General features: G+C 50.4%; 2 protein-coding genes across 2 annotated transcripts in view; one reads left to right on the plus strand and one right to left on the minus strand.

Moving 5' to 3' along the window:
* The window catches only part of LOC123353665 (C-type lectin domain family 4 member G-like), a 19,732-nt gene extending 9,029 nt beyond the window's left edge, over nt 1–10,703 (minus strand). The window contains exons 1-5 of the mRNA XM_044994971.1: nt 10,606–10,703; nt 6,705–6,784; nt 5,198–5,358; nt 2,652–2,777; nt 634–696 (exon numbers count right to left, since the gene is read on the minus strand). Of these exons, the coding sequence (XP_044850906.1) occupies nt 634–696; nt 2,652–2,777; nt 5,198–5,288 (280 nt within the window). The 5' untranslated portion in view covers nt 5,289–5,358; nt 6,705–6,784; nt 10,606–10,703. The remainder of the gene's footprint in view (nt 1–633; nt 697–2,651; nt 2,778–5,197; nt 5,359–6,704; nt 6,785–10,605) is intronic.
* Nucleotides 8,854–26,341, plus strand: part of LOC123353804 (adhesion G protein-coupled receptor E3-like) — a 57,055-nt gene continuing 39,567 nt past the window's right edge. Inside the window, exon 1 of the mRNA XM_044995218.1 lies at nt 8,854–8,920. Coding sequence (XP_044851153.1) covers nt 8,854–8,920 — 67 coding nt within the window. The remainder of the gene's footprint in view (nt 8,921–26,341) is intronic.

The raw sequence follows: 26,341 nt of genomic DNA on the forward strand, positions 1-26,341 counted from the left end.
TCTACCTTATAGTCCATTCATCTAGCCCATATTTCTTTAACAGTAATGGTAGAGCCGGCTCTGCAGCGCAGCAGGGGGTGCATGATCAAAAAAGTTTGGAGACCACTGTCATAGACAATCACAGCCCTTGTTAGAGCCAATGAGTGCCAAATATCCAATTTTAGACACAACAGGAGGAGCAATCAAGCTCATTTATGTAGTGAAACAGCTGCAGACAATGGAAGTGACCACACAAGGCCCCAGGCTGCATGGCGGAAAAGAGCCGTGTGGGCTCAGAGGGGCCCTGATTGCAGTCCCAGGTGCTCAGAGCAGCCTGTGTATGAGGGAGGCTGAAGGAGCTGTGAGCAGGACTCTGGGAGGAAGCAGAGATGGAGTTTCTTGGGCACAGAGCCCACTGAAGGGACAGACAGGGGATTTCCAAGAAAGGGAACAGCATGTGGCTGTTCCTGCTGTGTTCAAGGGAACAAGATATTGTAACTACCAAGATCATAGTGAGAACAGGCCTGCCTGGGAGCAGCGATTGCTCCCCCTAACAGGAACAAACTGGACAGCACCTCAGATTTTGGCTTCCACCAAGGGGGCAAAATCGGTAATACAAATACATGGACTCTCATAAGTAAACTGAATTGTTACCGTTGCCTCTCAGCACAGATTGACCAGTCCGCAACTGCTCCAGCTCCTTGGACATCTCTGAGTCTAGACAGAAGGACAGACACCAGCTGTTGTTTATATGGTTTGGGGGTGGAGGGGGCTGAGTTTTCAATTTGGATTCACAGCGTAGAGAGATGCTGCATTTCTACTTTCCAACTTCCCCCTGTGGAAATAATCTCCAAGGGTGGGATCCCCAAAGGGATCTCAGCATTGCAATGCTGAGCATCACAGTGTCTAGAAAATCCCAGGAACACCCACAAAGCTGTTACATGCCCAGGCTCACATACAATGAATGGGGAGAGCAATGCACCTGAGTGAAATCCACAAAACCCAGCACGCTAGGTGGGGAGCTGTGTAAGTAGCCAATGGGAGACACTGATGAGCCAAGCCCTGATGCCGTAATACACCTAACAGGTGAGTCTGGGATCCATAGCCCTTGTTAGAGCCAATGAGTGCCAAATATCCACTTTTAGACACAACAGGAGGAGCAATCAAGCTCATTTATGTAGTGAAACAGCTGCAGACAATGGAAGTGACCACCCTAAGCACCAGGCTGCATGGCAGGAAAGAGCCGTGTGGGCTGACAGGGGCCTTGGTTGCAGTCCCGGGTGCTTGGAGCAGCCTGTGTGTGAGGGAGGCTGAAGGAGCTGTGAGCGGGACCCTGGCAGGAAGCAGAGATGGAGTTTCTTGGGCACAGAGCCTGCTGAATGGGCAGACAGGGGATTTCCAAGAAAGGGCTCAGAGCTAGGCACACTAGTCCAGGCTGCAGGAATGGGAAATATCTAGCTCCACTAGTGACCCACGAATGCGAATTCCTCTCCTGGCTTAGGCACCTAGGTAGTGTCTTGTGGGAATGAGTTAGATGCCTGCCTCGTTCTACACAAAATGCAGGGGAGAAGGTGCTGCTGCCCAACTTATAGCCCACTGGTTAGAACACTTGCCTGGGATGTGGATGACCCACGTTCAAATCTATTCTCCCTAGCCGAGGAGCAGAAAGGATTTGTACACGGGCTTAGGTGGGAGCTAGGCATCTAGATGCCTCGAGGGAGGCAGCAGTGCGCAAGCCTAGTGGTGTCAAGTGAGTTTAGGTGCCTACAGTGCTCAGTGGGAGTTTTGTGGATTGCAATAGGAGACTTAGGTGCCTCATTGGCTTCAAGGATTCCACCCGGAATCCCCTCTGAATGACCTCTGCCCTGGCACAGTCTGGCCAACTCCAGAGGTTAAAAACCAATCACAAGATTGGATTAAAAATCATGAGATTTGTGAAAAATAATAGACTTTAGTTTTCTTTTCTTTGTCTTTTGGTTTCTGAGCCATTATGTCGCTTTCCCAAGCTTTTCTCTGCAACTAGAATCTGTCTCAGTATTTTTAAATGAAAGCTCAGAGTCTCACCTAATCACAAGACTCCTGGAGCTGGGGATTTAATTCAAACATCACCTAGAGTTGGCAACGCTGAGGCTGCTATTTGTAATGACACCTAACAAGGCTCCTCAGCAGGATGTGAATCCCTGCCATCTACAGCAAAGACCTCTTGAGCTACAGGAGCTCCTCTGTTAGCTGTCAGGAGTAGTTAGGCTGTTATCCTGTGTGGAACAGGTGCTAGAGGGTGTCCCAACACACATAGCATTCACTTGTACCTGTGCATACATTCAAGAATCAAACACCACCGTGTCCCTGCTCACAGTGCGGGCCCTGGGAAGGGGCCCCACAGCTGTAAATTGGAGGGCAGGCGGCCTTACTTAATGAGCCTTATCTTACAATAAGCAGCACTATGGCACAATGAAATACATTGCGGGGTCCCTTCTCCTGCGGTGTCTTGACACTGGCCATTGATAGAGATAAGGGGACCTGGCTGGGAGGGATTCATGGCCTGAAATCCTGGCCTTGCTGAAGCCAATGAGAGTTTGGCCACTGACTTAATGGAGTCAGGATTTCACCTCTGGTCTTTTCCACTGGTCCATTCCTGTGTGATAGTCCTAAACACACTCCAGGATACTTACACTTTCCAATCACCATGGCGAGGAGGACGGCCCATAACACAAATGACACGGCGTGCACAGCGTAAAGGGTTAATACGGACTTTTCCTCCCCATTCAGGCCTCTATCACACTGAAGCAAGGAATTCCCTGGAAGGCAGAAGCAAAGACAGCGTGGGTTAAAGCACCAGTCCCTGCCCTCTGGTGAACCAGTGCTGTGGGGGGAGGTGTGCTCCGAGCCTTGCGAGGAAGGCACTAGGGGAATTCAGAATTCACTATTGTTGTAATTCATAAACAAATAGTGATGGATGTGCCGCTTGGGCCAGGAATCTCTGTGCAGCACAGAGCATGCAGGGGAATTCACACCTCATCATCTAATCTATCTATCTATCCCCAAACACCCCCTCTATCTGTCTCTATCTATCCCTCTAGAATCATAGCCCTGGTCTACACTAAGCTCGGGGGTCGAACTAGGGTACGCGAATTCAGCTACGTGAATAACGTAGCTGAATTCGAACTACCCTAGTTCGACTTACTTACCGTCCAGACGCCGCGGAAGCGAACTCCGCGGCTCCAGGGTCGACTCCGGCAACTCCTCCTGCCGCGGTGGAGTACCGGAGTTCGAACTAGCGCTTCCGGGGTTCGAACTATCGCGTCTAGATCAGACGCGATAGTTCGAACTCCGAGCAGTCGAACTCGCCGCGTCGACCGTCCCGGTAAGTGTAAACGTACCCATAGAAGTTTAGGGTCGGAAGAGACCCTAGGGGGTCATCTACTCCAACCCCCTGCTCAAAGCAGGACCAACCCCAACTAAATCATCCCAGCCAGGGCTTTGTCAAGCTGGGCCTTAAACCACTTTAAGGAAGGAGATTCCACCACCTCCCTAGGGAACCCATTCCAGTGCTTCACCACCCTCCTAGAGAAATAGTTTTTCCTACTATCCAACCTAGACCTCCCCCGCTGCAACTTGAGACCATTGCTCCTTATCTCCACCGAATCTATCTATCATTTGCCCTCCTGGATTTCCATTGAGCCTAAAGCCCCAGCAGTGAGAGAACCCCATTTCCTGGGAGTCCCCTCTGTTTTCCCAAGGATCCTTGGGGGGAGCCAGGCCATGAGATCCATGTGAGACGCTGTGATGATTCCACCCCTGCCCCTTTCCTCTCTCTTCTTTGACTGCCTTCCACCATCAGGATACAGCTCCATGGCTGCAACCCTGCCTACATCTACCCCTCACCCCCTGTTCGATCTGTGCTCCCCTCCCGATAGTCGCCTGTACCACCTTCCTCTGGCCAGCCCTGCTCTCCCCTCTCGCGTGGCCTCTGCTCCCCCATACACTGTCCTCCAGGAGTCCATCTTGCTGCAGACTCATGTGCCATGAAGCCTGCCAGGCAGAGAGGCTGCCCCCAGCTCTGTGCTGCTCTGTCCTATCCACTGTAGCCTCCTCCAGGCAGGAACCAGCCCTTGGTTCAGAGCGTTGCTCCATGCACAGTGCCCTGTACTCACCAGCCAACCCCCCTTCCTCCACTGCCCCAGCCCACTGTGCTGCTGTCAGCAGGGGGGCTGGGGAGGGGAAGGAAGCATCTGTGTCTCCAACCCCCACACCTCACATCAATGCCCCCCCCACACACATATCCCCCTTCACTTCCCAGGAATGAAAAAAAAAGAGGAAGAAAAGAAGCACAAATCTGCTGTAAGTGCAGAATTGCACGAGGCATGTTCCTATGGCGCAACACAGGGACATCCCGCCTGATCAGCAGGACTCTGGATCTGAAATGCCTCTCGTAACGCTTCCACCACTGGGCCTGGGACAGGGATCAGGACCAAGGCTCCTGATGGTATAACCTGCAATCGTGTATGACGGGCTCCACTGCCCAGCAACTCGTGCATCGTGGACACTAGTCCTGAGTGCAGTATGGGTGCAAAATCTATTTATCCATTCAATCCCATAAACACTAGCCATCTCTATACAACCCCATCCATCCATCCTCCTACTCCTCCATCTGTCCATCCATCCATCCATCCATCTCCATGCACCCCTTCGTCTATCTCCATATACCCCCTATACCATATCTACATACCAACCATACATACCAACCATATCTAACTCACAATCTCCATATACACCAGTTCATCCACATCTATCCATCCATCCATCCATCCATCCATCCACCCATCTATCTATCTTCACACACCACCCCTCCTCCCCCATGCACTCTCTCTCTCTCGCTCCCCCTCCTTTTAACCCCCTCATTGCCACAGTATGCGAGCACCAGACATAAACATCTGACGAAATGCTGCTGAGACAAGCCTGGAATTCTCTCAGCCTGGCTCTGCCCAGCATCTCCTGCTGTGATGTATGAAATGCCACCTCCCAGAGTACAGACCTGCCTTCGAGTCTGACTTCGCTGCTGAGCACTATGCAGCTCCATAAGTAGGGCCCAATCCTGAAAACCTCACTGACACCGCCCTCCTCTTGGCTTCACCTGGGTGTGGAGTCTGCAGGATCAGGGCATGCCGATTAGCAGGAAATGATTATGCACTCTCCCACTAATGCAGCCTGGGGTTACCTGCTCTCCGAAATGCCATTTCTGTCTCCTGTTCCTTGAGCGTCTCTTGGTCGGACTCTTCGCACTTTTGGTAAATGCTGCCCGAAGGCATCGCTTTGAACCTCTTCCTACCCCAACGGCTCCAGTGGCTTTTATACCAGCTGAGGCTCTGAGCAGCTTTCCTGGAAAAGGAAACACATGTGCCCAGCCACTCTTCCTCTCTTCAGAACACAGAGATCTATGACCCTGTCACTTCTCCTCTAGCGGCTGGGAGCCTTCGTACAATCAGTATTCCTGGTGCAGCTGAAAAATAATGGCCACCCAACAGGCACAGTCAATCTTCAAGTGGGAGAATCTGTTCGGAGCTGGGTGTGTCCTCACCCGGGGCCCTGCAAGAGGGGTTCTCGTGTGTGCAGTCTGTGAACATTGCTGCTCAAGGAAACAGAATGGTGAATATCTTGTAAATAAACAAACGGCACTAAGAAAACAGCTGATTCCACGTCACCGATTTCTGCCCCAAACAGGCAGCCAATCTACAAGGGCCTGAAAAACTGCTTGGCAAAGGGCACCAACATCTTTCTCTCTTTTCAGGGTCTTTGTGCCACTGATGGCACTTGGCATCTTGTCAGTTTCACTGGTTTGCAGCCCTGCATAGGCTGTGAGTCAGGTTCCCCTGTAGTTTGCGTTGGTCTCTCTCACAGCGCCAGGGAGGGGAAAACAAGGAAAATGTGACTGTAAAAGTACAAAAATTGGCAGGAGTACCCAGGGGAGGAGTAGGAGCCAAAACAACTCGTGTAACTAAAATCACGAGGGGGAATATTTTCAAAAGCACCTAAGGGGATACCTACACTGCAACAAAAACCATGTGGCATGGCTGCGGCTGACCCAGGTCTGCTGACTCGGGCTTGTGGGACTCGGCCTGCAAGGGCTAAAAATTGCACTGTAGACATTTGGGCTGGGAGGGGCGGGGGAGCCCAGGCTTTGAGACCCTCCCCCTTGCCATGTTTCAGAGCCGGGGAACCAGCCCAAGCCCGAATGTCTATACTGCGATTTTTAGCCCCACAGCACAGACCCACAAGCCTGAGTTGATTGACCCCAGTTCTGAGACTCGGTGCAGTGGATTTTTTATTGCAGTGTAGATGTACCCTAAGTAATTTAGGAGCATAAATCCAAGGTTCAAAAGGCACTTGGGGCCAGATTTTCAAAGGTATCTGGGGCCTAGAGATCCAAAATCAATTCTCCAGCCCAGAGATTGTAACAGTGATGTTACAGGGAGTTCTGCTCTGACTAGAGTTCTTAAGAAGGGGGACGATATCTTGAGTTCTGGTCCCTGACCAGACTCCTAGGTGCTACTGTAATACAAATAAATAATAATAGTCTGTTCCTCAAGACATGGCTCTAATCTCCAGCTGGCTGACTCAAAAGCCACGAGAGCTCAGGACAGAGACACTGACAGTGGCAGAGCTGCAGCATACTTCTGAAAACTGGGCTGAAAGGGGAACCCAGCAGAGGAAAAGGAAGATCTCACCTGGGCCAGCAGGTAAATGATTGGCCTGGCTCAGCCTCCTCTCTGTGGGCTGCTCTGCCTCAGTTTTTGCACCAATGTCACTAAATTGGGTGAAAAACAGGGGGATCATGTCACCCTCCCTGTTCACTGCAGATTCCAGCTCCGAGCTTCCCTCCTTGCTTTTAAAGATTTCCAGTCACTTGCTCCAGCTGGCTGCTCGGGCCTGCTCCCCTTTTCCCAGCTGGACCTTCTCTGCCCGTCCCACAATCTTGCCACCATCGGCGCCAGAGCCTTCTCCTCTGCTCATGCTGTTCAGCACACCGTCCCTGTATCCCACAATGCATCAATTCACCAGCTCTCCTCAAACCCCACTGAGTAGTGTCTCTCCAGCCCATCACCAACCCCATCAGCCTGTCCATCCTCAGGCCCATTGGCAGCGCTGGGCATTGTTCCCATCATGGGGGGGTCGCACAATACAGTCTCAGAGAGTGTCAGCCAAAGCATAGGTCGAACCCCGCCAGCCACAGGTGTAGGCCTTGCTAGAGCCCTTGGCATAACTAACAGTGTGAACCAAAGGCTGTGAACCAGAGCAGGCATGGTCTTGGCAGAACAACACCACACTAGGCATTGGCTAATGCCAGGTAAGCACATTCATGGCCAGAGAGGATGGTATAAAACCATACAGCTCTCTCACACCTTCCCCGGGTTTGAGACCTCTGGGAGCTGTGATGATAAACAAAAGGCAACGGGCTGTCCTGGTCAGTCCTGCCTTGGCTCCCAGATGCAACCGACACGTATGACGATGAGGAGATGTATGAAAGGAGCCTGAGAAGCAGTGAGGGCAGTAGGCCAGGCAGAGAGTCCAGGAGGCCTCAGCCAGGGGCATGTGAGGGGTTGTTTTCTGAATAGTGCCCCAGAAGGGCCCTACAGAAGAGGTTCTGTTCAAGCAGCTGTGCGGAGTGGGGCACGGCCCGTCACCTCTCTGGGCCTCGGACCATTTTGTCCCATCCAGTCAGCTCCTCAGGGCGTGGGTGTTTCTCACTAGTTCTCCAGACCAGCAGACGCGGGGTAGTATACAACGTACCCTGCCAGCACTAGGGTTTGAACACATGCTAGGTGACATGGTTTATAAAAGCACCTCTCACCTCCCGATAGGTCTCTTCTTACTAAGAATAAGATTATGTCACGGACGCCATGGGGGACAGGGCCCCCCGGAGCTCTCAGCCATCGTGGATGGGGGAGGGGCTGGAGCTACCAGCCACTGTGGATGGCAGGGGGACCCCAGGAGCTTTCAGGTCGCAGGTGGCAGGGGAACCCCGAAGCTGTCAGCCACCGTGGGTGTCGGGGGGACACTGGAGCCATCAACCACCGCAGCCATCTGGGATGGAGGGGACACCAGAACTCTGAGACGCTGGGGCTGCGGCGGGGGTCTGGAGCTGTCAGCCACCGCAGCAGCAGGTGCTGGACTCCCCTCCTCCCCCCGCCTCATGCAGCAGGGCTTGGGCTCCCTTCTCCCGCTTGGGCTTCAGTCGGCCCCCCATCAGCTCTCCTCCCCATTATTTTAATAAAAGTCACAGATAGGTCATGGGCTTCTGTGAATTTTTGTTTGGTGCCCGTGACCTGTCTGCGACTTTTACTGAAAATAACAGTGATAAAATCTTAACCTTACTCATTTCCCCCCACCGCAAACAAGGGAGAGCCCTCCCCATGTCACAGATGGGGCTCTGCACAGAGCAGCTGCAGCGACAGCCCAAAGGGCACACACAGAGCCTGGAGCTGAGGCAGGAACTGAATGCAACCCTCCTCCAGGCCAGCCCGATGGCCTGCCCCCTCGGCCATCCTTCCCGCCTTACCCTGCTCTAGGCGAGGCCTTGGTGTCTGTGGAGCATGGACCCCAATTGTGACTGGGGCCTCTAGGCACTACCATGGTAATAATGGGAGCAGAGCATTCCTGGGTAACCCACTGGTTCATGGTCATACAACTGGAATCAGTGAGGGGCCAGTAACCACTGCATGCAGCTGTGTCAGTGAGCATGCTCCAGGAGATGTAGAAGCTCTTATAGGGAGAAACAGAAGAGGTTTGTGCATTTCTGGAGAAAAGCCTTGTCGCGTGGGTTTCACAACCTCCTTCGCTGCAGGGCTAAGCAGGGACGAAGCTTTCCCATGAACGATGACATGCAAGTTGCAACCCATGCTGTCACTGATGCCACTGGCAGCTGTTTCCATGCAGAGCGTGGGTGAGGAGAGCAATGCTCCATCCTGGTGGTGAGTGGGGGGGGCGGTTCTTGGTCATGGTCAGTGTCCCCATTGAACCAGAGGCTTCTAAAATGTAAATTGCAGATGAGGATTGAATTGGCGGGGGGGCTTGTGACACTGCACCCCATATTTGCCATGGTGATGTAATTATGGTATGTTTTGTACAAGGTATACCTTGCAAGGTGTCATTCTAAAAGTCTTGCTCTGCTAACCATTAATATCTCGGTGGATTGTATGCGCTACCATTGTTTGTGAAGTTATGAAATCTTGCTATGTGTGTGTTACTAAAGTACAATGTGAGGCTGGAAACACCCCAAACCAGCCTTTCGGGTACAACAATGGAGTAGCCAGACAGTGCTAATTGCTGTCATCAGCACCTGTCAAAGGAAGAATCCAGTAGCACAGGAGCTCTGTATAAGGAAGCCTCCTCCGAGGGAGCACGTAGACAATGGAGAATGTTTGGCCAATGGGGGTGAACCCCCACGTCACATGCATAGATTTTCCAGTAAAATATGGGGAGTGACATCATCACTTGTCTTCACTCCCCCACAACTCAACACCTGAAAGAAGCTCTGGAAGAAAATGGACTTTGAACAGGAGACGGGAACCCAGGCTGCAAAGCAGATGCAGCCTGTGCCTCAGGAATCTGTAAGCCAGATTGTATCATCAGTCAGGGTGAGATATTGCAGATTCAAGTCCTATCTAGTTTTTATAAGTTTTAGATTGCAATTTTGTTTGATTTCCTATCACTTATGATCACTTAAAACTGATCTTTCTGTAGATAATAAACCTGGTTTTATGTTTTAACTTAACCAGTGTGTTTTTGAGTGAAGTGTTAGGGAATCTTAGCTCTGTTAACAAAGGCTGGTGTGTATCTTCCCCACATCGAGGGGGGAGAAGACTAATTAAGGAGCTTGCCCCATACAGATCCCTGTGCAGTGGAAGATGGTATAATTCTGGGTTTATGCTCCAATAGGGGTGCAAGGCTGGAGAGCTGGGAAATTGGCTGGTGCCTCCACTATTGGTCCATGAGTGGCTTAGGTAAAGCACTCAGGTGACTCAATTGGGTGTGTGGCACCACCGGCTGTCATGTTGGGTGATAACAGGGCCCAGAGGGGATGGCTGTGTGTCACCAGCAGAGCAGGGGGAGAGGCCAACCCAGCTGAATGGTCTGGGGGCACAGCAGTTCCAACAGCTTCCAGGCTTCACCCCGGGGGTGCATCCTGTCACAGAGGTCTTCCAAACTCCTCCCACAAAATAAGCTCTGACCATGAGACCCAGCTTGCAGAAGATTGTGTAGATGTCCCAGATAGAATCATGCATGTTCTCTGGACCCAGCAATCCCAGAGTGGGGTCTAAATGCAACCCTGGGCTCTACTGGTGATTGGCTTCCCTCTGGTAATGATTGTATGACCTGCTGGTGAGACCCCTGCTGGATCCTGAGTCAAGTTCTGGTGTTCACACTTCATGGCAAATTGGAAGGGTTCAGAGAAGAGCTACCAGAATGATTCAAGGTTTGGAAAATCTGCCATAGAGTGAGACAAACTAAATCTATTTCATTTTTCCAAGAGACGGTTAAGAGCCAACTTGATTACAGTCTATAAGAACCAACATTCAGTGCTTAATTTGCAATTAAAGAGGTAACAATAGTAAACTTCTCTCTCACCCCACTGTTAACAAGAAGTCAGAAATGCAGTCTTCTTAGGCATCCCAACCCTTGTCTCACCACTCAGACGCCGGGCTGGACGATGAGTGGTTAACGAAAACCAATTTAATCACATATAGGGTCCTCTAATCCCAAGAGATCAGCCACATAGCCTCGTCAATATATAACTCAGCTTATATCCAATAATCAAGCTGTTGCCAATCCTTTAGTAACTAAAATCTGAAGGTCAATTTGCAAAGAAAAGAAGAGGAGAGTTAAAATGGTTAAGGAAGTCACATTACATACAATCATTGCAAAGTTCTTTTATCAGGTTTGAAGCAGTGATGGAATAAACTGCTAGGTTGCAAATGTCTCTCTTGAAATTATCCAAACAGCTTTGGGGTCATCAGTCTGTGTTAGAAATCCAGTCCAGAAAAACAAACAGGAAATGAAGACAAAATGGAGATGTTTACAGGATCTTATATACCTTCTCCCATGTGGCAGGCATGCTCTCAGTCTTAGTTTGTGGAAAATTACAGGCACAAAATGGAGTCCATGGTCACATGAGCAAGTCACATGCCCTTGCACGCTTTGATGACTCACAGGAGCAGCCATTGCCCATATTCTGGCTAAGGGCTTGGCTACACTTCCAGGTGTGCAGCGCTGGGAGTTACAACTGTCTTCGTACAGCTGTGTAGGGAAAGCGCTGGAGTGTGGCCACACTGACAGCTACCAGCGCTGCAGTGTGGCCACATTTGCAGCATTTGCAGCGGTGTTGGGAGTGGTGCATTATGGGCAGCTATCCCAGCATTCAAGTGGCTGCAACGTGCTTTTCAAAAGAGGGGGGTGGGGTGGAGTGTGACAGGGAGCGTGGGGGAGAGAGAGAGAGTGGATTTTTGGAGCCAACACTGTCAGCTCCCTGCCTTGCAAATTCTGACCACTTCCCCGACCCCCCATTCACTCTTAACAGGGCTGGCTCCAGACCCCAGCGCGCCAAGCGCATGCTTGGGGCGGTGTGCCGCGGGAGGGCGGCAGGCAGCTCCGGTGGACCTCCCACAGGCATGCCTGCGGAGGGTCCGCTGGTCCCGCGGCTTCGGTGGGGCATCCACAGGCGTGCCTGCAGGAGGTCCACCAGAGCCGCGGGACCAGTGGACCCTCCGCAAGCACGTCTGCAGGAGGTCCGCTGGAGCCACGGGACCGGCGACCCTTGGTTTTCACACCTCAGCTGCTGGAACAGGGCCTCATCCTCCCTGATTGATCTAACCTCGTCATCTCTAGCTTGCTTCTTGCTTGCTTATATATACACACCTGCCCCTGGAAATTTCCACTGATTGCATCCGAAGAAGTGGGTATTCACCCACGAAAACTCATGCTGCAAAAAGTCTGTTAGTCTATAAGGTGCCACAGGATTCTTTGCTGCTTCTACAGAACCAGACTAACACGGCTATCCCTCTGATACGTTCCTCACTTAACTGTTTTAAAGATGCTGTTAATGGGGTTTCCCATCTTCTCTATGCTTTCGGTGGCATATGACGGCTTATTAGCCAGAACATCTATATTTGCGGCATGAACTAAAGAGATTCTTGTTCCTACAGGTGCAATCCAATCACTTTAATTCCCTTTTTACTCTATTTACATAGTCGGCCCCTTGCCACATTCTTACCCATTCATCCCAACCCTTATGGCTGGTTCCAATCAAGGTGCAATGTGAGAGATATTCATGCCCTCTAAGTGGATTTGAACCTCCTTCAGAGACGTCTAAGGTTGAAGAACAAAATGTTCTTGTTGATCCAATTTCAACACATGGGGTCCTGAAATTGGGGGTCTTAAACATCGGAGGGAAGGAAGGTTTGTGATCAGAGGGTCGAAATTTAAAACTGTCTTTTGTTGTTGGCCCAATTCCACTCTGTACAAACCGGGCTCATGAAATCCCTCCGAAATGGCAATATGCCCATAGAATTTAAACCAAATTGCTTGCATGAGCTTGTCACAATGTGTGCCCTTTAATGGAACTACCCACTCTGGGGAATCTTGCTGAGTCAGGTCATGTCCAGCTAAAATTCAGTTCAGTGGTTCCCAGTTCATGAAGAACCGTGTGATATTCTTGCCTGCTGGCGTGATCAGAGACAGCTGCAGTTCATCTCCGGGTAACAGAGGTGTCTGAGTTCCAATGACAATGATGACACATAGGGGCATGGTTGTTCCCCAAACAGCAGAGGAAACCAGGGCTACCCTGCACCTTCCGCCACCTCGGAGGTTGTCAGTGTGTGTATTTGATGGTGTATATCACGTTCGAGACCACAACGGCTTACAGAAGAATGGGAAGGAGTCTGGGGTGGTCTTAGTTTCATAACAAAACTTGAGTGACTCTCCGGTGGCACTCTGCGTGCAATTGGCAACACTTTCCCAGGAGCAACCTGAGGAGTTGCCAACAGCGTAGAACTGGGAGCGACGCTGCAGGGCCAGGGGGTTGCTCCCATTCCCATAGAATCCATGCATGTGGCTCAGCAATTTTACTTCCTGGGCTCCAGCTGGCAGGCACCTCCGGAGGCTCAGATTGATCACGGGTGCAGCATAGCGCCTGGACGGCATCAGATTCCAGACACTTATGAAAAGCAGGGTGCTGGTGCACCGGTGGGATGTCATGGCTCATGTTCAGGACCTGTGAGGGGGCAGAGAAGAGAGAACAAATTCCCACACTCCTCCCCCCCCCCCCATATATACTGGGAGAATCTGGGACCGATATTGCAGGGTGAACATGAAGCAGTGACCTACGGGAGGTGGCCATAATAAGTCAAGGACTTTTCTGGCCTTTTCCTGTCTCAATATTGGGGTAGGCACTGACCAGCCCACTCAATATGTATTTTCCAACAGCCCAAAGCCGTTCCTTCTTCCTGGCCAAGAAGAGTGGCTGACAGGATGGAGAAGACAGTTATAATATTCCTTGAGAGTCAGGTGGTTTATCCTTCCATTCTTTGAGCTGTGAAGAATGACAACATTTCCGCCAGAGTTTTCCATGTTTTCAATTCAGGATTTCTATCTGACAAACACTGGGGCTGGCCCGATTCACAATAAAGCAGCAGCCATCCCAGGTGTGTGTAAAGAGCTGCTTAGCAGTGACAGAGGCAGTGTTGATTTTAGTAGGGATGGCTTCGACCCTGGAGCTTTCGAAAACAAAGTCAGTGGATTCATACACAGTTGAGAAACGTTGGCAGCTAGAAACTGAACCAAATTCCTCAGCACCTACACTGTTGCTTGCTACAGGCAATGATTCATTCTGAGCTAACTCAGTCAACCCACTTCCACACCCTTCAGTCGCAGCAAACTGCTTGCAAAAGCAATCATGAGGTTTTATTCCTTCAGAAGCACTTTTAGGCAACAATCCATTTTCCCCAGAAATTTTGTCCTTTCCCTTTTCAGCTAGGGGTGGCTCTACAGAAACATCTTCCTGAGCATCTTTCTGGGTTTCAGTTGAGTCCAGAATGACTTCTGAGACAACTGACATATCCTCAATCAGCATAAGCTGAGAAGCACATTCCATCTGCTCCTCAGACAGAAAATTGGAGACCAATTCTCCCCCAGCAGATAAACTGCCATTCTTAACATTCACAAGGTTTGACATTTCCTGCCCTTTGTTCCCAGACTAGTGTTTGGAGATTGGGGTAGCTCCCTCCATGGGCAAGTCATTACCCCCAACAGACACAGGCTCAGGAACACTTCCTTCCTGGGTTTTAGTTGAGTTCAGAACCCCATCTGGCACAACTGACAAATCCTCAGTCAGCATAAACTGAGAGGTACCTTCTGCCTGTTCCACAGGCAGAACACTGGAGACATTTTCTCCCCCAGCAATTAAAGTGCTTTTCTGACTAGACCAACAGTTTGAACTTCCCTCCCCCTTGTCACAGACCACATGGCTGTTCACAGACAAACACTGGGAGATTGGGATGGCTTTTCTTAACAGGCAAATCACCACTTCCAAGAGACAAACCATGGGAGACAGTTTCTCCCTCATACCCACTGAGCTGAACCTGTTTAGTGGTGGGTCTCCCTCTGGAGATCCACTGGGGACTTCTGTTTACTGATGCTCTGGTGTCCACTAGCAATTGGTCTAACATCCCTGGGTTCCCTACTGTAGCCCTCACAGTGGGTCTCCCCCATACATCGCACTGAAGTCTTGCGATCAGCTGAGGAGACCCATGGGGAACCGGGCACCTCTACTGATCGTCAGACTCCCAGAGCCTCCACTCAGAAGAGGGGGCAGGGATCTGGCTTTGACAGGGAGTGGGCGTGGGGGATGCAGTCCGTACTGAGGCAGTGGGTTGTTGGGGAGCTCCCTGCATTAACTCAGTTCTCCGCATGACCTGAGACAAAGCATTAATCAGGATGCTGAGGGGCTGGCAATCATATTTTCCCATATCCTCCCCTAAATTCACCAGCTCCTTCCAAATCATGTTCCTAAGGGTCTCCTTGGGTGAGCGTTACCCAGGGTTGTGGGAGGTAGGGGAATTAGAATTGGGAGAGAGACTGGCAGAGTGAGGACCATTATTTGTAAATGTGATAGCCTGCATGGGCTCTGAGATAGTCTTTTTGCTGACTTGTCTTTTTAACAGGTTTCAGAGTGGTAGCCGTGTTAGTCTGTATCAGCAAAAACAAGGAGGAGTCCTTGTGGCTTGTGCCTTGTGCCACAAGGTCTCCTCATTGTTTTGGTCTTTTTAAGACACCAGTCTCTTGCAGCAAATCTGCTGCCTGCTTGTTTTTTGTCACTAGTTCACTCCAGGTTCTAAATCCACAATCCCCAAGGTAATTTTTGTCTGAGAATTTAGTCCTGCATAAGTGCTTTGTACTAATTCATGTCCCTGATACTGAAAAGTGACAATCCCATTTTCTTCTGTCTGGGGTAATGAATCAGAGAGAGCTGCCAGCATTTTCTTTAAAATTAGGTAAGCTTCCGGGGCCTCTCCTGGTTTCTGCTCTTCCATTATATATAATTTCTTAAGGGAAGACGCAGGCAGCATAGGCGGCAGGTTCATATAATTTTTGGTGGGGCCCAAAATGGTGGTGTCCCCCCCCCCGCTCTCACCCTGTAAGCTGATATAAAATGAAGCTACAATGCGTCAGCACCACAAGATTACAAAGGGCAATTAAAAGTGGAAAGTCAGAAGCAGCACTTGCCTATTAATACCTAATATACGGTATTAAATTTTGTTGCACCTGTTGTGACAAAGTGGGAATGTTCTTAATGTTTTCTCTGAATACTGTGTGGGTGCCTCAGTTTCCCCTGCAAAGTGCCAACTGACGGTGTCGGGGACAAAGAGATCAGGTGGCCTCCTTGTCCGGAAGAGACACAAAGGCCAGATGAGGGAGTGTCAGTTTGGAGCTGGCTGGGGAAATCGGGAGAGGCCCAGAACTTGGGTCTGGGCTCCCCACCCCCCAAGATGGACCTGACTGAGGGGTCCTGTTTTCTGTACCTACAAGCTCTGTTTTAGACTGTATCCCTGTCATCTAATAAACCTTCTGTTTTACTGTCTGGCTGAGAGTCACATCTGACTGCGGAGTTGGGGTGCAGGGACCTCTGGTTGCCCCAGGACCTGCCTGGGCAGACTCGCTGTGGAAAGTGCACAGTGTGGAAGGGCATGCTGAATGCTCCGAGGTCAGACCCAGGAAGGTGTAAGCTTCTTGCCCTGGAGACAGTATGCTCAGAGAGGAGGCTCCCCCAGAGTCCTGACTGGCTTTGTATGGAGTTGTTCCAAAGCATCCCAGCATCCCCTTCCACACCATGCGCTTCCCGGAAGTCTGCACAGGCACTGACACTCCCTCCTCTGGCCTTTGTCTCTTTTCCAAGCATTAGGAGGCCACCTGATCTCTTTGTTCTCCAACACCTTCAGTTGGCACCTTGCAGGAGAGTGGCCCAGGCCATCAGTTGCCTGGAGACAGGGTGTCAGCCATTCTCTGTGCAGACAGCATCACACTGGCCCTCTAGGGCTTTACAACAATCACACCCCCTTATCCCACCATCTAGAGCTTTAAGAAATGCATTGGGGAAACTGAGGCACACAGACAGTATTCAGAGAAAACACCTGTATACGACCAGTCACATACTTTGAAGGGTGTAAAGTAATCAAATATTGTGCTAAATACAATGATACTCCAAACACCTTCAGTTGGCACCTTGCAGGAGAGTGGCCCAGGCCATCAGTTGCCTGGAGACAGGGTGTCAGCCATTCTCTGTGCAGACAGCATCACACTGGCCCTCTAGGGCTTTACAACAATCACACCCCCTTATCCCACCATCTAGAGTCTTAAGAAATGCATTGGGGAAACTGAGGCACACAGACAGTATTCAGAGAAAACACCTGTATACGACCAGTTACATACTTTGAAGGGTGTAAAATAATCAAATATTGTGCTAAATACAATGATACTCCAAACTGACCACCAAATTTAAGTTGCATGTTTTTCCCCTCAGGTGAGGGTTCTGGGGTGGGGCTGGGGATAAGGGGTTCACAGTGCAGGAGCGTGCTCGGTGCTGGGGGTGCAGGCTTTGGAGTGAGGCTGAGGATGAGGAACTTGGGGTGCAGACAGGCTGCCCCAGGGCTAGGGCCAGAGAGGACTCCCCATCACCACCACTGGCAGCAGCAAGCTCCAGGGGAGGGTCCCCTCCTGCCCCCCATGGCACACACACTCTGCACATGCTCCTAGAGCCCCTCTCAGGTCCAGAAAGCTCACTCCCCTCCCCTATGATGGGTACTGGGGGGGGGGCACAGGTGGCCTTCTATGTTGCCCCTCACCATAACTTCACTGTGGATGAGGGATGGGGCTGCCCCTTGCCCAGCATGGGGCAGAAGTGGGGTAGGCAGGGTGGTGGCTGGCTATGGGGTGGGGGAGCAGGGTGTCATAAAATTCACCCAAGCCCCAGCTGCTCAGGTCTAGGAAGCCTCCCTCTCCCATCCCTCCTGTGGCAGGTGGGTTGGTGGGTGCTGGGGGAGGGGGCATTGCCTTCACATGTGGCTTCCTGCCTCCCCTGTGCAGCCTGCTGTGCCTCACTGGGGGGCTGGGACTGGGGCTGGGGCAGGGGGGGAATCATAGGGTCAAACACTCACAAAAGTCCCAACTGCTGCTAAGGTGAATGATGTCTGTCTCCTGGCCCGTTTGTGTCTCCTCCAGGTAAGGGCGGGAGGGGAGGGGAGGCCCCCTCCACTCCCCTCCCACTCCTGAGTGCTTCAGCAATGGTTAGCACATTCCTCTTATGTTAATGCTTAGCACATTCCTCTTATGTTAATGCTGCAGCCCTTAGGCTACCGGCAGCAGCAGCAAAGAAGAGAGAGAGAGAGACATGCTGTGTGCTCTCTTTACATTCAAGCAGGGAAACTCCGGGGAGGGGAAAAAATCTAATATTTCCCAATATTGGTGGAGCAGAGCCCCTGATTATGAATATTCCTGGGGCTTTAGCTCCAAGAGCCCATATAAGTTGGCGCCCATGGCAGGCAGTAATATTTTAAGAGCACTTATCATCCATTCCCAGGGCAGTCAGCTCTCAAGAACCTACGCCTAGGTCTAGAGCATCTGTGTCACAAGGAGAAGTGCATAATTGAGCCCATTGGGTTAAGTCCATGCAATCAGCAGAGGGGTACATTTGCCAAACACGGGCCAGACATGCAACAGCTGTGTCACAGCTCAGCGGCCCCAGCCTCTCCGCAACAGCCTTGGCTTGACTAGGAGACCACCTTACTACATCTGTGACCAGCTCTGGTGTGGGAAGATCGGCTCCTGCAACTATGCGTTTAACCTCCTTTGTGGAAACAGGGGCAACATTATGCATGTGTGGCCAATTGGGGTTGAATGGGTTTTTAGGGCCAGCATCAGGGGGCCTCTTTATTTTCCCAGGGGGCTGCAAATCACAATCCTCTCTCAACCTTACAGCTGCTACCACCCCCTTACGTGCGCTAAGTTGGGCACACAATTTACTAATCTTTGCCTCACACTCCTGATGGTCTGCTGCTGCCTTTGCTGCCCTGTTCTCTTCTGCCAAGAAGCAAGTTGCTGCTCTTGCGTCTTCTAACAGAACTTTTGTGTGTGTTAACTCTTTCCTACACTGTTCTGCATTCCTGCTGGCCTTGTCCCTCTCCTCTTGTGTATCTCTAAGTACAGCCACCATTCTGAGCTTTTCTGCTACCAATTCACACCCGTCTGTCTCACATTTATTCAAATGCTGCTGTAATTGCTTTTTCTCAAGCTCCAGTTCCTGACCTCCCTTTACCATTTCAACCATGTCCAGACATGCATAAAATAATGCCCATGCAGCAGCTGCATTCTTTGCACTACCATGTGGCTTAAAGGTTGTGCAACATTGTTCAAGCTCAGACTAGCTTCAGTCAGGGGATTCTCACCCTTAAAGCACTCCCAGGGGCATTTCCCCTTCTTCATTACCCATCTCTCTAACCTGCTTGTTTTCGCCTGTCTCAAGCGAGCAGCCAAGAGGTCTTTTCCAGCCATTTCTACTTCCTTTATCTCACTAATGATCCCCACCATCAGCTCTTTCACCAGTCATGGTATTGCTCTAAAATCTTTATTTATAAGGCACAACTCTTAACTCCTTATTGTACAGTTCTACAGGTTCTAAGTTCTAAGCACGATTCTTAACAGAAGATTACCAAATAGTCTAGGAGAGAGAGACCTTGCTAAAGGAGCTTGGTCTGGAAAAGGAAAAGAAAGCTTGTTCAGGTCTGTGCCTCAGTTTCCTTACTCCACAGCAACTACTCGACAATTGCCGCGTGAGTCGGGTCACGAGCTGCCTGCATGTCTCCATTTCTCCACCAGTTTGTTACCAGATTTGCCTGTTACTTTGGGGTATGTTCATTTATTTGGGTTACTCTTCTGGTGGGGTGGGGGGGTGGAGGTTCTGTAATTCTATCAATGTGCTGCTTGTGTCATTTGTGTGTTCATATGGAGCTCAACTTCTCCCTTCTGCAAGTCCCCTCCCAACGGTGCTACCCCACAGGACCTAGGTTCCCCCGGGCTGGGTTCCTCCAGCCCCAGAATCAAATGAAAACACACACACACACACAGTAAGTCTGAGTGGACCGGGTCAATCAGCACTCTCAAGCTGACCCCTTATATGCCCCCTGGACTCAGCGGACTGGGTCAAGCAGCACTTTCAAGCTGCTACCCTCGTATGTCACAGGTTTAGCATGCGTCCCTAGCCCCACTTTCATGTGACAATTGTTCTGCTAGTAACCCACTTGATGAGCAAACCCCACAGTATTTTTGGGCGCTACAGGGATCTTTAGCTTAGGTAAGAGGAGTGTTGCTGCAGAGTAAATGGGGAAGCCAGAAACACAAAAGAGTAAAGTTCAGAGAGAGAGAAGCAACCAGCTGAACCATAAAAGTTATTTATTGAATCATAGTGATAACCACACAAGGAGGGCTAAACAAACATAACAGTTACATTATACAAGATTACAAAAGTCATATATAGAAAACTATACCTGATCAAAGAAGTCAGGGTTAAAAAGTTATACCTGAGGTAGAAAAGAAAAGAGAGAGAGTGAAAGAAAGAGACAGAGAGAGAGAGCTGGGGTCTCACCACTCCATGAGGCTTGAACTGGTCGGGGTTCCCAGATGAGGGTGGTAGCTCAGGGTCCTGAGTGCTGGAGACAGGGCCACCCAGAGGATTCAGGGGGCCTGGGGTCTTCGGCGGTGGGGAGTCCCCACCACCAAATTGCTGCCGAAGACCCAGCACTTTGGCAGTGGGTCCTGGGGCAGAAGGACCCCCCGCCGCGGGTCTTCAGGGCACTTCAGCGGCAGGTCCTGGAGTGGAAGGACCCACCACCACCGAATTGCCGCCGAAGATCTAGAGCGGAAAAGGCTCTGGGGGCCTGGGCCCCGTGAGAGTTTTCCGGGGGCCCCGGAGCAAATGAAGGACCCCGCTCCAGGGGCCCCCAAAAACTCTCATGGGGGCCTTGGGAAAATTGCCCCACTTGCCCCCCATCTGGGCAGCCCTGGCTGGAGACAGGCAGAGCCCCCAGCACGACCAGTCAGGAGAAGATGAAGTCCCAGTGGAACTGATGCAGAGTTTGGATCCATGCATCAGAACACTTACTTGAGTGTGGGTAGGGGTTTTTGTAGGGAAACAACAATGGTTCAAGGGAGAACACTAGATTTGTTTATGGGTAAACTGATGACTCAGCAGTTTTCTTTAGGCTGGACAATAGGAACACCTTTTATTGCTTTCTGTCGGTCTTTCTTCTGATCGGTTTGGTTCAAGCAGAGGCTGGGGTTGGGTGTCCTTCAGGAGTCAGACAGGCTGGATGCTGCGCCCTGGTTCCCCAAGAACACAGAGCTGACTGGTATCACTGCTCCAGGGCTGGCCACATCACAAGGAGTAAATACCACAGGAGTTCACTCCCAACCAACAGGTGAGGGACTGAGCAGTGATCCCAGTAGTGAGTAGGAGCAAGGAGGTGATTTCACCTTTGCATATGGCATTGATGAGACCCAAACTGGAATACTGCCTCCAGTTCTGGGGTCCACATTTGGAAAAGGATGTTGAGCAATTGGAAAGGGTGCAGAAAAGAGCTACAAAAATGATTCAAGAGCTGAAGAAATGCCTGACAGTGAGAGACTTGAAGAGCTCAATCTGTTTAGCATATCAAAATGAAGATCAAGAGGAGAATTCGCCAGCTCCTGAGTCTTCAAATCCAGGCTGGCTACCTTTCTGGAAGATGCTTTAGTCAAGCACCCCTTACCGGGCTCAATACAGGGTAACTGGATGAAAATCTGTGGTCTGTGTTACACAGGAGAGGAGACTTGATGATCTAAGGATCCTTTTTGGCCTTAAAATCTGTGGCTCTATGAACAGTTCCTCTTGGTACAGACACACCAGAGAATCTAGCCCAGGGAATCTAAGGGGGTTTCACTGTCAGGACAGCAACTCAGTTGGTGGAACATTCGTATTGGAGGGACCAGAAGTAACTGCAAGTTATATCGATTTAAACCCTTCTGGACTCTCCTAACCCACCCCTGAATTCATCCCACTGACTTCATTCCACTCACTGGACAGATTCCCATCACCTCGGCTTCCCACGGGGACTCAGAGGCTCTCAGGAAAGGACGAGCTCTGAGGATTCTGAGCTTTGCAGATCCCTTATCTCAGAAAAATAACACAGGAAGCCAACCTGATGCACATCTTGTTACATGACATCATATCAGCCAAAAGTTTTGCACACAGGAAAGAGCTATCTTCCCACCATGCCTTGCTCACACTTCCTGCTGCCCCACCGCCCGGCCTCGGCACCTCATAATCATTTGCTTCCTCAAGTAACGTATTCCTCATGTGTGAAATTTACCACAGTGCAGAGGGCCCAGTACCATTTCAGTCCTGGCCCCAATGGAAAGTACGTAATGCCCATACTGAGCATTGCTTACTATCAGAATGGATTGAGATTTCAGTGTCTTGGTGTCTTCAATTAATCTGGTAACTATTCATCCTAATGTAGTACAAATATAATGCTTAGGTAACTTATATACTCTCCTAAACCCAGGAATACACTTACTGGACATAACATATTTTAATAAAAGTAACATACTTAAGTATATAAGTATATATATAAGTAATATAAGTAACAGATCTTAATAAAAAAAAACAGACCTTCATCCAGATGACAGTGTGGCTACTTATCAGTGAGAAGGTGTTGTCCGTAGCTCACATCTGCAACTGTCACCTTCAAGAAGCAGACAGTCAATGCACAGATCCCCAGCTGGTGTGAATCAGCGTTGCTCAATTGGAGTCAATGGGGCCAGATCCCCAGCTGGTGTAAACCAGCATTGCTCCATTGGAGTCAATGGGGCCAGATCCCCAGCTGATGTAAACCAGCATTGCTCCATTGGAGTCAATGGGGTCAGATCCCCAGCTGGTGTGAATCAGCATTGCTCCATTGGAGTCAATGGGGTCAGAGCCCCAGCTGGTGTAAATCAGCATCGCTCCATTGGAGTCAATGGGGCCAGATCCCCAGCTGGTGTAAACCAGCATTGCTCCATTGGAGTCAATGGGGCCAGATCCCCAGCTGGTGTAAACCAGCATCACTCCATTGGATCCCCAGTTGTTAAATGGGCAAAGCTCCATTGGATTTAACACACCCATTTACACCAGCTGAGGATCAGGCCCTATATGATGAACTTCCACACACTTGGGCGTAGCGTCATGCCCAGAACCAGTCCAGGGACAAGACGGGGCGATTAACAAGAATGAGGAAGCTCCTCGGAAGTGTTCTGTGTCTAACCTGGGGAAGTTAAACTCAGGCTCAGCGCAGAGGCTGTTTGGGCCAGAGAACTGAGCTGATGCACGAGGCCAAGCCCAGACTGCAAGGGCTAGTGAGGCTCCCAGCATAGGCTGAGCTACACGTCCCCACACAGCACAGATCACGCACTGCAACTGGAACGCTGTCCCCTCGCCAGAGCAGTTCTCCCCCAGCAGCACTAGTGCTGTGGATGTTTGGTGCAGTGGCTGGTTGTATCCGGAACACTGAGTGCACCCAGCTGATGACGATGGCTGATGAAAGGCTGGCATTTCGGGGGGGTTGTGGGGCATGCGGTAGCTGTGGTAACGGCACGGTGTGACTGTGCTGGAGAAGTTGGAGCCATGTCATGGGAACTGGCTGTGCTTTTTATTTCCTTCCTTTTGTGGGTTTCGTTTTCAACGTGTTGTTCATGTTTAACTGCAGGTCCCAGTGGGGGAGAAAATTGGGGGCAGAAGTGCAGCTGCTGGCGGAGAATATTTTATCCAGCAGCTGCACTAGAGCTCTTCTCTGCTGCATGAGACGCTTCGGCAGAATGGTAGCTCTGGCCAGAGAAGGGCTTATATGCCCCTGGTTCTCAAAATCAAGCTTGCGTGCACTCGCCTCCCTCCCCACCCCATCAATCAGGTTTTGTGCACCCAGGCCCCAACCAGCCAATGATGTTTGTGCACTGCTGCCCTCCATCCATCAGGTTTCTGTGCACCAGGAACAGCCAGTGAAAGTGAACAGAGAACAGCACACTCAAGAGTGATATTGACAATACACCTGATCCTCTGACCCTCTTCACTCCCTTTGTACAAACACTGACCACATGTCCCTTGGGGTAGGGAGTCCTCCATGGGTGTAGGGAAAATGTGGCTAGTTCCTGAAGCCTCCCCCCAGCTCCAGCATAGCGGGCGGGGCAGGCACGGGGAACATTACCAGTTGGCAGCCCCCAGGCTGCACCGGGCTCCACCAGGGCTGGTGTAGAACCAGCCAACAAGCCCTAAGAGGTTCCTGGGCACAGCCAAGACCTGGGGCCTGCTAAGCTGGTTAGTTATGTTTCAAGTTGAAAGGCACCAATAATTTCTAACCCTGGATAAACATTGTGGTTGGTACCTGAGCAAATGAAGGTGGGAAAAGTGATGAAATTCGACATATAAACTGTCATTATGCAAGACATATAAACTGTTCATTACCAAATACTCGCTTGGTGCTCACAAGAATCTAAGGAGCTGTGCTGCATGGGGAGCACAAATGAGTTTTTACACTTTGGAACTGCACATCAGCTGGTCTATACTAGAAAAGTAAATCAACCCAGCAACTTCACTCAGGGGTTGGACTACCTACGCGGACAGGAGAAGCCACTGTAGCGTTCCAAGTGCAGACAAGCCCTTAGGCTGGTTTGTTCCATGATCATTTGTCTCTACATAGAGTCCATCTGCATGAAAATGCCTACCCGTCTGGTTGTCATTTGAGAAATTTTGTTACTACATTTCAACATCAGCTTAATCATAGAGAGAAGTTTAGCAGTTCTGCACTGATCAAGGGTTTCACCTGATTATTATAAATACTTAACATGACTCATGGCTACAGTTTTCTATCAGACACTGTGTGGCAAACTCTCGTTGTATTATTACAAGCTGGGAAATATTTGTTTTTGTTTTTCAAGCCCCAGCTCTAGGAGTCCCATGATTAGGTGGTAGGAATCCCAGTCCAAAGGAATTGCCATAATTATTAGGGCCTAAATAATTCCCAGAGCAGAGCTTTTAAAACAACATCCATCTTGATTTAAAAATTGCTAGTGACGGAGAATCCACCAGGACCCTCGCTAAGGAGCTCGATCTATTTAGCTTAACAAAGAGAAAGTTAAAGGGTGATTTGATCACAGTCTACACAGGGAACAAATACGGGATAATGGTCTCTTCAGTGTCACAGACAAAGGTCTAACAAGATCCAATGGCTGGAAATTGAAGCTAGACAAATTCAGACTAGATACAAGGGATGGTAATTAACCATTGTGGTAGATTTGCTGATAATTTTAAAATCAAGATGGGATGTTTTCAAAAAACTCTGCTCTAGCTCAAACAGGAATTAATCCAGGGAAAACCTGTGGCCTGTGTTAGACAGGAGGTCAGACTAGCTGATCCCTTCTGGCAGGGGAATCAATGAATGTGCTGGTAGATCAAAGCCAACACTGGCTTGTACTTAGGCAGACTGAGGAAGGATTGTATGGTGGTTATGGTCCTTTGCTGGGACTGGGGACGCAGGGGCTGTGGGACCCAGGCCAAGTTTCTCTGGGTCTCATTTCCCCATCTGGGATTTGCTTCATGCATGGGGTGGTTCTGAGGCTAGAGGGGCTCAACTTGAGGAGGTATAATGGTACCTGGCTTTTCATCTGTAAGTCTCAAATTGCTGCATGGAGACGGGGGAGGGGAGGGTGTCAATTATTATCCCTGTTCTGCCAACGGCAAAACCAAGGCACAGAGTCACCCAGAGCTGTCACTAGAAGCCAGGTTTCCTGAGTGCCAGTCCATTGCACCAGCCAACAGCCTGGGAGCCACTGGGGGTTGTAGAGCACATGGGTGGGTTGAGCTTGCTGGGAGAAGCACTGATCCGTAACCAGGCATTCTGGGCTATCAGGTCAGCCCTAGGATTAAGTGGCTGCACAGTAAATAAATAATAATAGGAGATATACCAATCTCCTAGAACTGGAAGGGACCTTGAAAGGTCATCAAGTCCAGCCGCCTGCCTTCACTAGCAGGACCAATTTTTGCCCCAGATCCCTAAAATGGCCTCCTCAAGGATTGAGCTCACAACCCTGGGTTTAGCAGGCCAATGCTCAAACCACTGAGCTATCCCTCTCATGGTAAGTGACATTACAGTGGTAACAAAGGCCCAGCTGAAATGAGGGCCCTGCTGCACCAGACATTGTGCAGACAGAGAGAGAGTCCCTGCCCCAAAGAGCTTCTACACTGATTGGCAAAGAGGCTGCGAGAGGGAGGAGCCAGCCGCACAGTCAGGACTGGAACCTGGATCTCCTGGCCCCCTGTCCAACCCCACTGCCCCTAGACCCCACTGTCTTGGCTCCAGCATCACCTTCAGGGAGGGCTTTTTAAAATACAACCGGTATCACCATTGTTCCTCGCCCAACTCTCATGGCTGTGCTGGGGGATAACTGAATCGCTGACCTCGGGGGTTTTGTGCTGGCACGAGCCCGAGCTTCTGGAGCTGAGCAAAATGCTGAGCCGCTGTCTCCACGGAGTCACTACGGGCCAAAGGCTCTTGCTGTTAATACACATTCTGCCTCCTCGGAGCTGCTCTCTCCCCACACAGTTTCAAGTGTAAGGGAAAGATTCTGGCTACTCCCAGCTCCGTGGCTGGTCTATCGACCTACCTACCCAAAGTGCCCAGCACCAGGATATCTTGGCATTGATTCCATCCAAGGAATAGTCTCTCTGCCCCTCTTTGAGCTGGGCAAGCAG

This window comes from Mauremys mutica, chromosome 20 (assembly GCF_020497125.1).
Source record: "Mauremys mutica isolate MM-2020 ecotype Southern chromosome 20, ASM2049712v1, whole genome shotgun sequence".
NCBI classification, from domain to species: Eukaryota; Metazoa; Chordata; order Testudines; family Geoemydidae; genus Mauremys; species Mauremys mutica.